At 35.1% G+C, this 14,248-nt stretch overlaps 1 protein-coding gene across 2 annotated transcripts in view; it reads right to left on the bottom strand.

The window, feature by feature from the left end:
- LOC116425847 (metabotropic glycine receptor) overlaps positions 1-14,248 on the bottom strand; it is a 277,989-nt gene that overhangs the window by 87,303 nt on the left and 176,438 nt on the right. For both annotated transcript variants that reach the window (XR_012997961.1, XM_031974063.2), the window contains exon 9: positions 2,866-3,004. Coding sequence is in view for 1 of the 2 variants with exons in the window: in XM_031974063.2 (XP_031829923.1) it covers positions 2,866-3,004 (139 nt within the window). In the remaining variant the exon portion in view is untranslated. The remainder of the gene's footprint in view (positions 1-2,865; positions 3,005-14,248) is intronic.

Here is a 14,248-nt window from a genome sequence, read left to right as displayed (position 1 = left end):
CATTTTGTATTGGACAAATTTTCATTGTGATTATTCTCTGATATACAATATTTAAAAATTGCCAAATCAGCGGAACCAAAATCTTCGACAATGAAACACAAATGTATTTCTTAAAGAAAAATAATATTCCTCAACCCTTCGTTTCCTGAAATATGAATACCATTAATAAATCATTAAATATTGACAGACACAGGGAATCGAACCTTACATATTTGTTCTTTCAAAGTCTTCCAGATAATTTCCTACTAAATACAAATTTAAAAACTATTGCATCTTCAAAAATAAACACTCAACTTCTTGATTTTCTAAAGGGAGACATTATTGGCAACATCTTCTCGAATATATCATTGATGTAGAAAAGCTTCCTGCCATAAATATTCTTCTGCTCAGAGGTAACAAATTTCATCTCGAACAGTTTCTCGAAACTACAACAGCAACGGAGATATCGACACGTTTAGATCTCGGGATACCCAATATAATGCTGCCGTACGGGCCATAAGCCAGCCTACAAAGAACGGCAAGAATCAATTGGCCGTAGTTTACCGAGTGACTTGTAGTGGTTGCTACCGAAGTTTTGCGCGCGAGTTTCTTCGAGGAGACCGGAGCCCGGAACTTCGCAGTTTTCTCTTTCGCGAAGGGTCCCGAATTTCGGGACAACTTACCGTACAGAATCCACTTTCCGCCAGTTTACCTTTACGCGAACAGCTTCGCCGAGTTCAGGTATAATTATGCGCACGATTAAGCTCTTGCGTATACGACACCGCGGTTTTGTAGTGACTCGCACTTCCGACCAGCGCGGTTTACAAACTTCTGAGATGTCTGTTTCGCGCGAACCTTTTTTCCATGGCCCTCTGCAGGAAGGTTAGGGGCTGCTGAGAGAGTTTTGACAAGGATTAGGTTACACTGTAATCTCCTTTAGCCTCTGTGAGTTCATTGGTGCACGCGGTGTGCCAATTACAAGGAAACAGTTTAGCACAAACAGTTGAAAAGTTTCTCAATTTTCAGTTTCTAAATTGAGGATGTAAGATTTTAATGTAGAACGAATGGATTACTGTTTATTCTATGAACCTAACCTTAACATTTGTAAATAAAACGTGTATGAATATTGTTATACTTGAATACAATTTACGTTGCTTAAAATTGTATTATACATAGTAAATTTTCATTTAGGATAGAGAGGGTAGGGCTTTTACAGTAATGGAAGTCTTAGGCGATTTTTGAGAGGCTAAGAAGTGAGGTTAAGTTTCATGGGCCATGGTAGTGTTCTACTTTAATTAAATTTTTCGTTAGAAATTATGGTGCAAATATTAGATTTTGATTTTAAAAGTAAGGGGAACGTTATTATCATACTTTTAAAAATTTGATATCATTCAACTTTCCAGTATATAATCAATACTAGATTTTCATTTTAAAACAAAAGATAGGGTTTCATAGCACTAGGCACCTTTAGAGTCCTCTAAAAGGCCGAAAAGTGAGGTTAATTTTCACGAACCATCATTATCATATTTCAGCAAAACTGATACTCAAATTTCCATTATATTATCAATACCAAAATTCATTTCAAAAGAAAAGATAGGGCTTTCACAGCACTAGAAGTCTTAAGAATCCTCTAAAAGACTGCAAAGAGAGGTTAGTTTTCATGAATCGTCATCGCCATATTTTCGCAAAATTGATATTATTCAAGTTTCCATTACGCTATAAATACTGAAAATTCATCCCAAAAGAAAAGATGAGACCATCGCATCGTTGGACGTCTTAAGAGTTTTCTGGAAATCTGAAAACTGAGGTTAGATTTCAGTGACCAACCCATTAAGCCGAGAAGATAGTTGAATTCTTAACCGCGGCGAAGACCGTTTCGGCCAATTCGATGTATAATTTTGGCGCGGCGGTTGCAAGCGGCAAGCGGTGACGTCATTTATTCAGAATATGTGCACTTGCGCGACGACATAATAGCTTCCGGTGTTCTGCTCCAGTTCGCGGGGAACGTGGCCCGAGTATCAGTGGGATACATTATTAAAATTAACGATTCGTAGCTGCAACCAGCGTTACGTGTTACGCGGACGCGTCTGTCGCATCGTCATCGACGCATGGCGAATAGTGCTGGCCGCAAGGACAGCTTTTGTCCACGACGTGACGGTTTCCGGCACCGAATGGTCGAAATTCTCATTGCCAGAATTTCAAATGAATTTTTAATGTCACACTGCTTCATATCTTTAAATGGAAGTCGCTGGTTCAAATAAATCGTGAAAAATTGAAAAATAAAAATTTATATTGGATTTCTAAGGCGCGGGTCCAAATTGACCCGGGCATCGCGAGAGGATCTTGAAAAACATCGCGTAATTAGAAGACGCCAATTGATTCTGCCTTTGAAAAATATCAAAAATTCTTCAATGAGAAATAACAAGACAAAACTCTCAATCTTGTTTTTCGAACTTTAGTTAATTTTTTATCAAAATTAACCCAGGCACCGCGTGACTAGTTAAAACAAAATTATTTCATAAAATTAACAAAGTAATCGTATCTCCGAGAAATAATTAATTAAACCATCTCGAGGCGTTAAATATTTTCAGAATAATTCTCACACTCAGCAGCAGACACAAGAGAATGTATTTAAAACGAAATCGTTTAATCTGAAGTTTCATTCGAGCAACCCACTAGATCAACGTCCGCAATTCCAGATGCATCCGGTGCTTTGAAATTCGTTCCACGGCGCAGCCTTATTACCGGGATGAGAAAGAATTACGAAATTGCGTAATATTCTTCAAACACCGGAGGTAACATTTTGCGGTATTCCATGTTACGTGATAAATTACGTCCGGGATGATTTATTCTAAAGGGCGGCACTAGAAATTAAAAGGAACTTACATCGAAACGTTTAGGAAGACTGAGAGTAGAAATTCGTTGTAGATCGCCATCGAGATGAAGCGGCTCTCATTGAACTCTGATGGAGTTTTGCGTACCACGATGCATAACCGGATGCCCCATATTAGAAACATCACCTCCACTGTAACAAATAATTATTGTTTTTGTTAGTAATTACATGATTATTATATGTATTAACACGTTAACTGCTACGAGAATCAATTATTGATCATTTGACATCACAATTTTTACTTAACACTGTTATCTAATTATTTACACTATTAAACATTTTTATTCGGTGTCAATCATCTTTCATATTGTGATAATTTGTTCTTGTTAATATAATTTTTACAGGCATAGGAAATTAAAGACACAAAAATGTTGGAAACGTTCTATAGAACTGATTTTAAAATAATAATTCTTATTCAACAATTCTTATTTGCTGCGAGCAGCATGTACACTGTAATTATTTGATATTGAAATTGATTAAAGACATTTTTAAACGAATCAATATTATTTTATATTTTCCTGGTACATCATTAAACACTGAAATTTACACAATAAATTTTTAAACCAAACAATACTACTTTACGTTATCTTGATACATTCTTGAACACTAAAATTTTCAAAATAAATTTTTAAACCAAACAATACTACTTTACGTTATCTTGATACATTCTTGAACACTAAAATTTTCAAAATAAATTTTTAAACCAAACAATACTACCTTACGTTATCCTGATACATTCTTGAACACTAAAATTTTCAAAATAAATTTTTAAACCAAACAATACTACTTTACGTTATCCTGATACATTCATGAACATTGAAATTTCCGAAATAAATTTTTAAACAAAAAGATATTGTGTTACGTGCAGTGAAGGATTGAAAAATTAGGAAATTCCGATACAAGGGAATTAGAAAACGGTAGAATACGAAACGTCCTGTTGTCTCAAGGAATTCTCGTGTTACAGGGTCTCCGTCGCATTGGTCGCTAGGGATTCCGAGTGTCAGTACCGTGATATTGTGTCGCTTGTCGGATAAAGGATCTCTCGAGTAACTCCTATCTACCGTGACTAACCGGAAATTTCGTGACAGCAAGAACTTTCTTCGACCATGAATGACGGAAAGCGATCTGAATCACATAACAGAGTACTTCTCGTCGCACCAAATCGATCAAACAATGAAATATGACAGCTCCAACGCCTTAATTAACTCTTTTCGAAGTTACCAAGAAAAAAAAACATTTCAAAAAGTAAAATTTCAAATAGGAAAGATTCATTTAAAAAGTACTTTCCTGATCATCGTGTTTTTAACAATACTAATCACCTTTTTCTAAAATTAATTTCAAACGTTGAAACGTTACAGAGTAATTGTAACGATAATACAGATTGAATTTTATTAATTTATTATGAACAGTACAATTGCTTAAAAGAAACAAAAATAGTGTGATAAAACGAACGATCCGTAAAATTACGAATGCCCAGTTATCAAAGAATTTTTGTCAATTTATCAAAGACTTCTCTTAATTAATCAAAAAAAGTTGCAGAAACAAAATTTCTAAATTAAGTACCATTTTATGTGTCTAAAAGGAACAATCATTTCCTAGTAGAAATCAAAAATATACAGAATCCACGGTCATGTAATTTTTATTACTTTATTAATAATATTTATACAATAATATTATTTATCACATTAACTACACAATATTTATTTCTCTCAACAAAGCACTAAAAAGTTAAAATTAGAACGAAACAAAAAATCATTTCACGAAATGCGTTTCGAAAAACCAGCAACATGCACATTCAGCAAAGAATTTCCCCTTTATATTTGCATTTCCTGGCGCATCCCGATGTTTACTGGCCGCGGCAAAGAATGGCAACAAGAAAAGAAAAATTAATTAGAACTAACGTCCGCATAAATAATTTTCTTCGCTCGACCAGGCAGAAGGAAGATGGAAAGGAGTAACAGCGCCAGAAACACAGAGAAAGGGGTTGTTTTTCCTCATCATAGAAACTCTCAGGGTAATGCGTCCGCGCGAACGAGAACCTCGCATAAAACCAGCCAGGAGAGGGAAACAGTTTTTATCTATGTCCACCATCGAACTATCACAACTTTTTTTTCTCCATCAGTAAACATGGCTGAACGAACGAAAGCTGTTAACCTCAAAAATCGAGTGCACTATATTCTATGTTTGTTTGGAGTTCGGATATGCGAAGGTTCTCGATGTAAAACAAACCACCGAAATATCATTTTCTCCATTTGTGATAGTACTATTTCTTAATTAAATTTCCTTTGATCTAATTGAATTGAATTTCATTACATTTAATTTTTTAAATTTATTATATACTAAATTGTTCTAATTTAATATGACTTAATTCAATGTCGTTTGCCTCAATTTATTTTAAATTAATTTAATTAACATTTCTTTGGTTTAATTCAGATTTTAGTGTAATTAACAACTTTCTTGTAAACGAATGTAATTTTAAATCAATTCTTTAAATCAGTGTTTGATAAGATTTTTTGTTAATTATGTAATTGGTGCGTAACTTAAACTTCAACAGATTATCCGGTTCGTAACGAGTTAATATATTTCTCGAAAAATCTCCGAAATTTTTATACAGTAAAATGGAATGCCGCGGAATATCCTGGTAGTCGGACCTAAACTGTGTGTACCTGAATGTCTATAACAACAGTCGTCGAACTTTATTGGCGAACACCAGTGTTCGGATTCGCTTCTCGCCGGAAAACGTGGCCAGGGATCAAATAAAAAATCCTCGTAAAGCTGCCGGCACGATTGAGTGATAGTCGGGTGAAAAAAAATTTTTGTCAGAGATTTGAAGTTTTTTTTGGCTGTTAGCTATGAGTGACTTCTATGGAGAAATATTGCAATAAAATAGTGAATGAGGGTGATGTTGAGTGTATTGAAGCCTCGGGCTTTTAGTTTTTTTTAACTTTAATTTGGATTTCATACAAGTTATTTTAAGAATTTTCTTTCTATTAGAAAAATATTGCTTCTGGATTATTCATTTTTTTCATATTTTACACTAGAAGAGCCAGGGGCTCAGGTTTATACATAGTCAGACCACGTGTATACCCACGTAAGTAGCTTAAGTCTCTATACAACAGACAAGGAGTTTAAGTTGGCATATAGTCAGACAAGTGTGAAGTTTAAATATAATCAGAGACGGAGTTCAAGCCTGTGCATAGTATGGAAAGTAGTTTTACTATGTGTGTGGTCAGACAAGTGGAACAAGTTCGACAAGAGTCAAATAAGTAGTTACATTAGTACATGCTCAGACAAAGAGTGTAGACCTAAGGATAGTTCAGCAAGTAGTTCAAATATGTGTATGACTCCAGAAGTAGTTCATGATCGAGATTAGTCAGACAAGTAGTTTAAATCTGTACATAGCCAGACATATAGTGACGGTCTGCAGGGCTCAACTTGTATGATATTCCAAATTTGTATACAGTGAAATAAAGAGTGTATATTTTTATATAGTCTATAAAGTAGTATGAGTATATGTATAATCAGACAGTGGTAACATCCTGTACGTGGTCAGACAAATAGTTTGTACAATGATTAGTATGTAATATCAATGCACATGTAATCTGACAAGTAATGTAAGAGAATACATGGACAAAGAGTAGTATAATTGTACACATAATTATACGATTAGTATCTTAACTCTCCTCTAATGAAGCACTGAATGAAATGTGTGGAATAATTCTTCGATCTTTCACCATGAAGTTATTTAATTGGTTCCCGTCACTGATGTTGAGATCCAATATAATGAAACCGTCCAATGTCGTACCCCGATACGATACACAGAATTGATTACAAATTTTACACGAAATTACGTGCACGGATCACTTAATCATCCGCGATCATCGGTGTGACATTTATGAAATTTCTGAAACGTTGTCATGAGAAAGGCTTGATCGATTTCAGCCTGAAATGAATTTTAACGTTATTTACTCGCAATTCAATTTAATAATTCACCGGACAGACGTGAGACATTTATATTTTAACAACCAATCATCAAGAAGTAATAATACTAAAAACAAATTGTAATTTCCTATAAAACCATATGTAAATTATTGTTTACACTTTTATACTATAATTGATCTTAAATGATTTACAAAATTCACCATTAAGCTAAATCTACATAAACATTCAAAACCTGTATTTATTTAACATTAACACAATTAAATACTGATCTGACCAAAGTATGATTTTCCAATTTCCTCCAATTTGCTTTTCATGGCATATACATGTAATTTCAACGTTATTTAATCGCGATTAAATTTAATAATTCACTGAACAAACGAGAGACATTTACATTTTAACAACAAATCACCAAAAAGAAATAATACTAAAAACAAATTGTAATTTCCTATAAAACCATATGTAAATCAGTATTCACACTCACATATTATAAAGTATTTTAAATGATTCACAAAATTCACCGGTAAGTGAAATCTACATAAAACATTCAAAACCTGAATTTATTTTACATTAACATAATTAAATATTGACTTGGCCAAAGTATGATTTCCAATTTGCTTCTCATCTACATATAATTTCAACGTTATTGAATCTCCATTAAATTGAATCATTCTTCTAAAAATAACGGACACATTCAAATTTCTACAACCAATCACCATAGTGGAAATATTTCACCACTGAAAACAGATTGTAATCTTCTACAAATTTTATACAAATTTCTTTTTCAACCGTTGTATCGTTCCCTTTAATTAATTTATTTATCAGAGTAGTCGGAATATCATTCTCAGTCTCGCTGATCCGATCGATCCGCGTCGAATTAAAATTCCCGCCCGCGCGGATTTCAATTTCCCCGCGATGCGAAGGGAAAACCTCGTTCCTCGCGATTTTTAACGTCGACCCGCTTTATCAAGGCGATTATCGTGAACCTCTCGATTCCGGCACGGCCTTTCAGCCGATGAAACCTGGCTATTCGGGACAGGAATCTCCGCGTCCGATCGACGGATCCCTCTTTCACGCAGCGATGCTCCAACTCACGTTTCAAAATTCAGGCAGGCCGGGATGTACAATTCTAAATTCACGATTTCTATCTTTCCTTTTTTTTTTTCCTGGATCGAACCGCTGCAGGCAATTTTCAAACGAACTTTGCGCATTAAGTGGCACGCGCATTACGTTAATGGAACCCATTTTTCTCTGGTACTTCTGTTTGGATTTCTGACGATCCATTTAAAACAAAAAATTGTTTGCTTTTAGTCGGCGGTAGTTTATCGAAGATCCTTTTTATTTTTGGTTCTTTTTATTGAGTGAGTTGTTGTATTGTAAATGATTGGGGATTTGAATGAGGATTTTTTTATTTTTGGTCGTTTCGTTAGGAGAATTTTTGTATTGTGAATGATTCGTTGGTATCTGGAAGTGTGTTGTTTGTCGAAAAATCAAAGAGAAGTTTGGATCTCGCCTCGTGCTTTGAGAAGGTTTGATGATGTCTGAATAGTATGATTGAGTATGTCTGACCATGTTTGAGTCCATTGAACTTATTTTTCTCGTTAATATTTGCTCTAAAGTCGGAAACTACATAAATTTACTAAGCACACTCCTCCGAAATTCTCAATTTCCATGCTTTCTTCTATTTACCCCTACTCGACGAAGATACAGAAAACCACGAATAAAAGTTCGTAATCATTTTATCCACCAATTCTTACACATCCTAATTCATTCAGAAGTACGTACGATTATTAAAAATTCCATGTTTGACGATGTTTGAGACTGATTTCTCGTGTTTGCACGCGATAGGACCGTGCTGTAGTGTAAATGTCGGCAGCTCGATTAACAGAAAAAAGTTCTCGTTGTTGCAGGATATTTTGCAGTTTGTTCGAAAGGTTTGCCGAGCAAATTTCTGGGAATAGTGGCTGGATCTAATATAATTTTCAAGAAGTATTTATAGCCTGAATTTCGCGGCGCTGTCGTCCCAGAAGCGAACGAAGAGAAGCGAGAAGGAAAGAATTTATTATTACTTCCCATAAGCAAAGTTTCGCGGGGAACCGCCGTCTGAATAAATTCTCCCCCTCGAGCTCAAACACCGGGCGTTTGCGAATAAAGGGTGAAACGGTAAGGAAACTGTAAGAAATGGTACCCAATCTTATCGCGGAATGAGAAGTAACGAGCACGGGATGCGATTCTGAGCATGGCTCGCTGATTCCGCGAATCCAAAACAGATTATTCGTTGGTAAAAGTTCATCCATGGAGCACAGTGCAATATATATTTATCATAATATCCAATACACCGAAGGAGGCCGCGGGAAAATGAAGTGGAAAAGTATAAAAGAACTGCGGACAGCCTTGGATTATCTATTCATTAACTGTTTTTTTTCATGTTTCTTTATGTTCTCTGCGCCAGAAGTATTGGAATAGTTACGATCCCGAGGGAACAGAATGGGGACACATAATCTTAAAGGCTGATCTTGGCAGACCTAACCTTAAAATGCTAATTTCTAGGTGGGTGATCTTGAAATGGTAATCTTGAGATACTTAACCTCAAATTGTTGATGTTGTGATACCTAATCTAAAAATATATAGCTTTAATGGACCTAACATTGTATGGAATTCAGAGGTAGTGGGGTTGGGATGCTCAATTAGGCTTGTTTAACTTTGAGGTTAGAATATTTAACCGCGTTAACCTAGTCTCAGTAAACTGTGGGCTACGCAACATAATCTAACATTAAGACATTTAAGTTTAGGGGATATCATTTCAGAAGATTCGTCCTTAGGGAGGTTAAATTTGGAAATTCCACTTTAAAGAATTGATTAGAGATTGATTAAAGATTGATCAGATAACCTAATTCCAGATGACAGAACCTATCATGGTTTCACTTTATCAAATCAAATTTCAGTTATCGGTTTCATTTGGAATTCTGTAACCTCAGACGATTGAATTCCATAAAGTGTGGCCGTGGATAATTAAATTCTGGATTATATATTTCCAGGCGACTTAACCTCAAATAATCTAATTCCAAATGAGCCGACTTCAGGTTATACAACGATCTGAACGAACCTAACCTCATTTTGCGTTACACAGACGACACGACCAAATTGCAATGTGATCTAATGGAGCGATTGTTATAGGCTAGGCGAACAAACTTTCATTTAATCATCTAGGAATGGTGGTATCGATTTAACAATCCTGTTTCATGCAATCACAGTTATTAATGGGAATCGCTCTAATTACATATGCCACTGAATACGATCGCTCGTAATATAGATGCCAGATGCATACGGGTTTTCACAGTTTTAGACAACCGTCATTTGTGACGATTTAACTCATCGTTTTTTGAAATAACATGTCAGACTCAGAAGATTTGAAAACAGGATTTAACATGCACAACTGTTACTCAACTCTTGTCAACTCAGATGAAATATTATTCTTCTGTTGTCGATTATTATACTTCAGAGCAAACATTGTCATAGAATGTAGCCAGAATTTTTCTCGTTTTTTCAATAAATTATTAATGACAAAGTAGTTGTGTCTATGATGGTTGAGAAATAAATCATGGAGTAAGGTATCAACCCACTGCATTCGAAAGTTTTTTACTAAAATTTTTTAACAATTTCTAAGGGGATAGAAAGGATATATTTTTTAATTAATTTGAAGAGAAATGACACACAAATTAAGGAACTAAGCTAATAATAAAATAAATCATTGGGCAACGGATTAGCCCTTTGTGGTCGACAGTTTTTGACTAAAAAAATTTAACATTTTCTAATGGGATAGAAAGGATATATTTTTTAATTAATTTGAAGAGAAATGACACGCAAATTAAGGAACAAAGTTAATAACAAAATAAATCATGGAGCAAGGTATACAAGTATTACTAACACTATCAATAATCCGAGAGAAACCAACGAAATTTTCTATTCATTGCAACTGTAAGATCATTTCCAAAATGAAATCCTTAAAAACAACAAAATGTTTCTCTACCGCTCTCTATGTATAACAAATGACATTGACTTTTAATAAATTGTTTTTCAATTATTAATACCTACAAGGTATTCAATATTATACTACATCAAGTGTCTAAAGGAATTGCAAAAGAGATTTATTTTTACAATCTTCATAAGAGAACCATCAAGAATTTATTTCTATTAATATTTTTACAATCTTCATAAAAATTACATATTAATCCAAGTAAATTCTTGGCGGTTCTAGTTGTTAAAAATCTTCACCACCAGTCTGACTCCTCATCGCGTGGCAAAGGGTTAATAAACTATGATCACTGAGAGAGGGTGGGGTCAAAGGAAATATTTCATGGGAAGTACTACACGTGAGTGGTAACGAGGCCGAGTTTTTCGGTCTCCGTGGTACTAAAATTGCGGAAAAACGAGCGACACACGCGTTTCGCGGTTTTACGATGGGAAAACCAAGCCGAGCGTACCCGAGGCTTCCGCCGGGCAAAATATTGAATTAGTCTGTGTTCTGTTTTTGAGAAAGCAGTCCCGGCGGGGATAAATTGGATTACGATGCTCCCGGGCATTGCGAAACGATAACTTTATTCGGTCCATCTTTGTTAATAAATTTTAGCCAGCTCCATTAGCTACCGAATTTTCGTGGCGCGGAACGATGCCCGGTTGCCGAATGACTTTTATGTGGACCTGCCTAAAAATATTTCCTGAGAATGATTTTTTTCGAAAACCAGGGGTGAGAGAGGACTTAATGTTTCAATTGTTATCTTAGTTGAAACAGAGAAATTATTTGAAGTCGATGGGGGTTGTTGAATTAGTTCATAATTATACGGTTGATTGAATTGAAAATTGACGAGTTTTACGTGGACCAGCCTAAAAATATTTCCTGAGAATGATTTTTTTCGAAAACTAGGGGTGAGAGAGGACTTAATGTTTCAATTGTTATCTTAGTTGAAACAGAGAAATTATTTGAAGTCGATGGGAGTTGTTGAATTAGTTGGTAACTATACGGTTGATTGAATTATTCGAAAATTTAGAAAATAATTGATACATTTGTAGATTGTGAAGGTTGTTGAGCTACTTCTACGTGATGAAAATTATTAAATTATTTCCGGACTATGAACATTAAATTAATTCGAAATAGCGAGGCAAATTGAAACACTCTGAACTATGAAGATGATTAAATTATTTCGAATAATAGAGGGCAAATGAAGTAGGGAAATGATTAAATTACATCGAGTCTACGAAGACTGTTAATCCATTTTGATATTACGAAGGCAAATTAATTCAGAAGTTAGTGCATTATTAAGGGAAAATTAACTGAAAATTTGGGAAATTATTAAATTACTTCAAAACTATGAAGATCTTTAAATTACTACTAATTATATATATATTACAAATAATTGTTACTAATTGAAACTACTATAAAATTACTACGAAACCATTAATTTGAAAAAACAAATTGTATCTTGATTTTCGATCGTCAATAATTTCAATGTTCCAAACATTATTATATTAATTCCCAACTACATTGAGTACTAATAAAAAATCACTGAAAATCAGGAAAATTATTATCTTCCTCCAAAGCTATGAAGATCTTTAAATCACTACTAATTATGTTACTAACAATTACTTTCAATTGAAGCTATCACAAAACTACCACGAAACCGTTAATTCAAACAATGAAACTACAAAAAAACAAACAAATTGTACCTTCATTTCCAACAGTTCTCAACACCTTAGAACGATGTTATTTAAAATATCACTGACACCGAACTGCACGCCGGATAATTGGCGCCGGGAACTCAATCTAAGTTTCAAGGTATGTGACAAGGCGTCCTAACTTTCCCGCGGAAACTTCCACGGAATATCACTTTCCACTGATTCGTAGCGCAACCTTAATTGCTCGGAACGCCCCGGTCGGATATCTATCCAGAGAGCGATCGCTCCCCGCGGATCGGGCCTGGCCCAGGAATCTTCGGTTTCCGTCGGTGATAAATTTATTTCCGACCGATAACCATCCCCTATCCGCCGTGAAATGCAAATTTTTTTCGAGAAATAGCGGCCGGTTAAGGTGATGGACCGCCGCGTGGCTTTACATCTGGGAATAACGCCAGCGTTCTAACAAATAGAACCTTTCACCGGCGGAGGGATTGCTCCCCTTTGGCCGCTGTCCAATGCAAAACGCGCGGAAGTCTCGAATTCTCTGGAACGGTCGAAGTCAGAAATTTTTCATACCGGGGAAATGGGGAACGAAAATGAAGACACCCGTGATCGTGTGACTAACATTATTTCTGATTCGAGATGGTGAGTTCACGGGAAGAGAGTTTTATGGTTATGGCCATGGGACTTCGCAGATATATACGGGATAGGGATGTATTTTAATGTAGGTTGGAAACGGGGAGATTCGTTGTTTTATTGATAATGATACTGGTTCAGAGCAAATAACGAGACTAATGGTTTTTTTATGTGGTCGCGGAGAAGTTTGCGTAAAGGATGTTGGGATTTGTGGAGTGGTATAATGGGCAATGTGGTCAGGCGAGACCTGTGTAATTATTTAGATACTCTTTTGTGAAAGAAGTAGTGTAAGATGGCGAATGGTCAGACAAGTGGCGTAAGAGTTACTTTGGTTTGGCGAGTAGTATAAGATAATACGTAATGTAAGTGACGTAAGGAAATATCTAGTTTAACAAATAGTAGAAATGGTGGTTTGATAAGTAGTATAAGAAGTCTAGTCAGACAAGAGCTGCTAGGGAATATTTAATGTAACACGTATTATAAGATAAATATACAGTTTGATAAGGAGTATAAGACAATATCTATTCAGGTAAGTAGTACTGGTAAGTATTTAATGCGATAGAGAGATTATATATATATATATATAAATAATAAACAGATTAAAATAGCAATTCTGCTGTGTTGCTTCAAATGTGATTTTGATTGAAGCACTTTGGCACGAAATTGCTTACGCATTTGTTTACTTATATATCCCACATTTTCTGATAAATACAATTCTTTTTTTTCAACTAACAACGTGTGTCAAATTCGTTCATATAATTTGTTAAACAAATTTGAGTTATGCCATTTATCATTTATCATATATTTTATATATAGTATATGTAGTATATAATTTAACAAATAGTGCAAGGTAATATCTGGTCTAACAAGTAGTATACAAAAAAATAGTCTGAACCAGTAAGCAATACATTAACTTGTTCGACGAATGGTATTAAAGTCAGCAGATTCCGGAAACTATTGCCACAATGAGTATACCACAAGAGCCGATGACTATACAACCTCACAAGTGGAACAGGAGATTCCATGAACGGAGAAGTAGATTAGGTATCGAGACCGAACCAGTAGTACAAACGAACGTTTGATCGGTCAAGTAGAATAAGTGGGTACATGGTTAGACCAGAGGAATCA

The sequence above is a fragment of the Nomia melanderi genome, chromosome 2 (genome assembly GCF_051020985.1).
Source record: "Nomia melanderi isolate GNS246 chromosome 2, iyNomMela1, whole genome shotgun sequence".
In the NCBI taxonomy this organism is placed as follows: Eukaryota; Metazoa; Arthropoda; class Insecta; order Hymenoptera; family Halictidae; genus Nomia; species Nomia melanderi.
The sequence above is the reverse complement of the archived record's forward strand: the minus strand, read 5'-3'. Positions and strand labels throughout refer to the sequence as shown.